We start from the raw sequence: 4407 nt of genomic DNA on the forward strand, positions 1-4407 counted from the left end.
ATTATCCTCATTAATACTGGCCAATACATCAACCACAAGTATTTCTAGTCATTGTAACCGCCAACCGCAATTATTCCCAGTCCACCAAAAATTTCAGGGAGTCAAATCATGTGTATACACATTTGACCTTTTAAAATGTAAGAATGTTGGGTACAATCCCAAACATTGAAGCAGCCAAGTATATAAAATACAAAGAAAAAAAACAGCACCTGAAAACATTCACAGCAAAAATATCAAGGCTCTTCCCCCTGAATTTATAAAATATTTCTTGATTGGACTTCCATACAGTGATGTTCAGAAATATGTATGTCAAGAGAATGTACCATGTGTCACTTAAGATCCCTCTGTACAAAAAAACAGTGTCAAATGTAAAATGACAGTGGAAGGAGAATGGAATGGTATATCTGAACATCTCCCCTGGCTTTGCACATGTTTTCCAAAATGCTTTAGAGAACCGCAAACAGATTTGTTATCTGCAATGAACAAATTAACATTCAAACCCATGTCTCAGTAATGGACACTTGTTGGTGGACAAGATGAGGTTTCTTATTTATACAATGTCTGCAAATAATAATATGTTCAGTTGTCTCAGTCACTGTCTGAAGATTCACTGGAGCTGGAAGAAGAAGATGAGGATTTGTGTTTCCTCTTTTTTTCTTTCTTCTTGTGATTCTTCCCCTGTTCCCTTTTGTTCTTTTTGCTTTTCTTCTTGTGGCTTTTCAGTTTCTTTTTCTTCCTCCTCTTCTCTTCGTCAGACGAGGAGCAGGACCTGCTGCGTTTCTTTTTCTTCTTCCCGGTCTTCTCATCACTCGATGACGATGCAGACCTATGGAGTAAAGCAGCAAAAACACATCACTGAAAGGACACAAACCTGTAAGATGTAAGCAAACCAATATCTGATTTCAAAAAAAGTAGAGAACTGCACAGAAATTCATGTATTCATGCAGTAAAAGAATCACTGACTTATCAGTACATGTCCGATAGATACAGTATGTTTACATACATTGTATATATTTATTTATGTATATGTTTATCTTTTTGTTTCTGTTGTCAGAAGAATAGTATTAAAAAAAAAAAAAAAAAACTGATCTTCAGGACAGTGTGGAAAAAAGAACAGAAAAATTCCAAGGTAAGAAAATAAAAGTTACCTCTTTCTTGACATTCTGTCTCTGCTCTTCTTCTGTTTGTGTCTCTTTTTTCTGTCATCGTCGTCATCATGGGAACCTGCGCAGGATTGTAGACAGAACAATCAAGACACTTTTTACTGGAAAAGTAGTGCTCGTAATTTGAAAACAGCAAGTACACAATGAGACAATATTGGGTTCCCAAGACGAGATTTTAAGACTTTAAGTAATCTTTAACGCTGAATTATATGAAGATTTTGAGCATTAAACAGTTAATTTCCTGCATTTCCTGGGTGATTTTTTGCACCCATTTCTGCATCAATTATTGGTGAAAATGTTTTTATTTACATAAAGGGAAACTTTCAAAAAAATTAAAAATATACAAAACAGAATATTATGCAGTAAGGCTCTCAGGCATTCTGTAATGCTTACAGATATATTTGATATATATAGATTAATTTTTGTCATGCAATATCGTCCCTGCTGAGCCAACACATGCGGCTTTCTTCCCTCCTCTTTTGTTTGGGAAAATAACCTTTAAGTGTGCATGTGGCACCTTTTCACCTCAATGGTAAATTCATTCATTTTAATTCAGTTATAAACAGCTTGCAGTCCCAAACAGAGCAAGTTTGTGCTTCAGTTTTTAGATGTTTATTAAGCAAAACTACCAGTTATGTTTCCACTCGGTCACACTGGTTGCGACTCTCAGCGTGAGATGTGGGTTCACTTGATTACTACCACAGTGTACGCCGATGTTGCATCAGCTGGGTGGAGATGATTCGTGAAGTGAGACTATCATCCTACTACTACGTTTTTGTCTTAGTTTTAGTCCTCGTTATCAGTTATATATTTGTTTTTCACTGTGTGGGAATACTGATGTGTGGCATGACAGCCTGTGAAAGGTGTCAACAGCATGTGTCTCTTGAGACACTTTCTCTTAACGAGAAACTCCATCATGTTTTAAACCTCATCAAACCCCTAATGTATAATGTTAGCAACATTGAGACTTCATCAACTTGAACTTCGTGGGCTCATCTATATGCAATCGACAAAATCCACCTGATGAGTTCCAAAGGTGGCAGAATTAATCTGGCTTTTCTCATATTTTCCCAAATGAAAGTCTTGTGTTATAGTTCTGCCCAAAGGTTAAAAAATAAATAAATAAATAAAATAAAAAAAGGGATTAAGAGCACAATAGAAACTGTATCATGTAACAGCAGTAACTACAGAAACCCAGAGTCATCAGCATTCTTTCCACCTCTCTTTCGGTACAAAGCATCACAGTCCAATGCAGGCAATATTTTTGTTTTGTGGTGTGTATTAGCATCAAATACATTACTTCTGACGTAGAGTTGTCTTATTCTCACAATATCTTATTGCCACATGAATGTAAAACTGCTTAGTGAATTTGTAAATTAGTTCTTCCAAGACGATTTTAGAAGGACATCTCTTTCCTATTTTAATTACTTACTTACTCCCTTTTTGTATGATGAGGGAAGCATAGTTTTTTTTACCTCTGCGATGCTGGCCACTTCGCCCCAGCTTGTCAATGCGCTGAACTGCAGGAACATCCTCTTCACTCTCCTCACTGCTGGTGCTGCTTACATCCAGAACAATGTCTTTCTGGGGGTCAACTCTGACAAAGTTTCGGCACTCAAAGGTCAAGTGGCCCGCTGGAAAATGAATGTCCAAGAGAGAATGGATGAACAACTAAGGCAGGACAATTTTAATGTTTACTTTATTTTTTTAATTATAACTAACCCTTCCCGTGGCTATGAGGGAATATGAATCTGTGTACTACTGTAATTTATTGCTCCACTTCTTCATTTTTCTATTCACTATTACCACAAACAGTTGGTCTGATAGTAAGAGCTGCATAAGTTGTTCCTCTCTGAAGTTTACAACAGACTAACAAGCCCACCTTTACCAAGGGACTAATAGTAACACAAAAAAATGAACTTGCTATGAAAGTTGTGGGTCAAAGATTTACTTACGATATCCACATTTCTTGCACCCAGCTCTGATGTTGTCCTTATTGGGACCTGTGAGATAATGGCTTTTGGAATGAGTAATTAGGTTGTTTGTGCACACATGGATGTCCAATAACAAAATCATTACAATAATATTAATTAGATATTAACTGCATTTAAAGTGACTGATTCTTTGTGTTAGAGTTTACTTTAATTAAAATTAAAGCATACAAAACATGTCTGGAGTTTTGCTAAAATACTTCTTTGCTGAAGCCGACAACAAAATAAACCTTTCCTCTATGAGTAGGTTAATGTTAACAAACGTCAGGTAAGTTATATTTCTTTCTGTGGCACATAACGTTAAACATTCAGTTATGTTAACTTGCTGCGTATGAGTTGCTGCGTATGAGTTGCTGCGTAGCGTTAGCGACATTAACTTAACTTACAACACTACAGATGTAGACATTCGTGACGAAATATGCAATACAGTCTATTTAAGATGTGAAACTTCTCGTGTCTGGTGGAAGACACCGTTTAAAGGCACCATCGATTGTCAAAATGTTGTTTGACGGTCCTTTCACAGTTAACGTTAGCCTTATGGTAGCACGACTTTGTTAAACCACACCGTCACTCTGACTGCCATCACATGTTCCAGTGTAAACTACAGCCATATATTTGACAATGTAAACATATATATAACCCAAATCTACCACATACCTGGGTCTGCCATTGAATTATCCAGGATAAAGCCGGAAAAGTACAAAACTAAATAGTTTTTAGCACGCGAATTAACCTGTCTTCACTCAAAATACCGCCGACCGGAAACATTTGTTCTAGAAACTACTGGGATCCATCTTCTTCTTTTGTTCTTCCCCCCAAATCACTGGCGCATTACCGCCACCATCTGGACGGATGGAGTTTAGCGCAGTAGATTGCATTTGTTCCTTCAACAACAGCTTTCCAAATACATTTTAGTCCAGCAAGAATTGACATGTTCAATCATCAGTAGTTAGATCAAACAAACTAAACCTGAAACCCACAGTTTTAAATCTCTGGAGAAATCCTGTTCTGTGTTTGTAAGTCATGCAATTGAAAATATAGGCCAAAAAGCTACCATGATGCAGAATTTAGGACGAGTTCAGTTGAAGAGGCAACATTCTGCATTCACTCTCAAGTTTTTACTTGTATGAATTATGAATTTTATTATCTGAATAACTCATGTATTACCTGTTGGCGTGTTTTCAATGTTCATACGTTTATTTATGGGTATTACAGTTTTTCTCGATTGCTTAGACACATTTCTTGAAATTTTG

The 4407-nt window shown here is 36.6% G+C and overlaps 1 protein-coding gene across 1 annotated transcript; it reads right to left on the reverse strand.

Annotated features, from left to right (window-relative positions):
- Positions 1-238: 238 nt before the first annotated feature.
- Positions 239-3958, reverse strand: LOC119887829 (protein SREK1IP1-like). Its single transcript, XM_038698415.1, has 5 exons — positions 3812-3958; positions 3119-3166; positions 2639-2797; positions 1149-1224; positions 239-826 (listed from the first exon to the last, which is right to left on the reverse strand). Exons 1-5 carry the CDS (start codon positions 3822-3824, stop codon positions 589-591), a joined length of 534 nt encoding a protein of 177 aa, XP_038554343.1. The 5' UTR covers positions 3825-3958; the 3' UTR covers positions 239-588.
- Positions 3959-4407: the final 449 nt, after the last annotated feature.

Source organism: Micropterus salmoides, unplaced genomic scaffold, assembly GCF_014851395.1.
Source record: "Micropterus salmoides isolate LMB-PRFRI ecotype aquatic unplaced genomic scaffold, ASM1485139v1 Ms_hic_scaffold_4340, whole genome shotgun sequence".
In the NCBI taxonomy this organism is placed as follows: Eukaryota; Metazoa; Chordata; class Actinopteri; order Centrarchiformes; family Centrarchidae; genus Micropterus; species Micropterus salmoides.

What these genes read in the sequence shown, in the direction of transcription:
- LOC119887829 (XM_038698415.1), bottom strand. An exon ending in GTGCAAGAAATGTGGATATC is followed by an intron (nt 2,798 to 3,118) that starts GTAAGTAAATCT and finishes TTCATTTTCCAG; the next exon opens with CGGGCCACTTGACCTTTGAG. An exon ending in GACAGAATGTCAAGAAAGAG is followed by an intron (nt 827 to 1,148) that starts GTAACTTTTATT and finishes TTTACTCCATAG; the next exon opens with GTCTGCATCGTCATCGAGTG.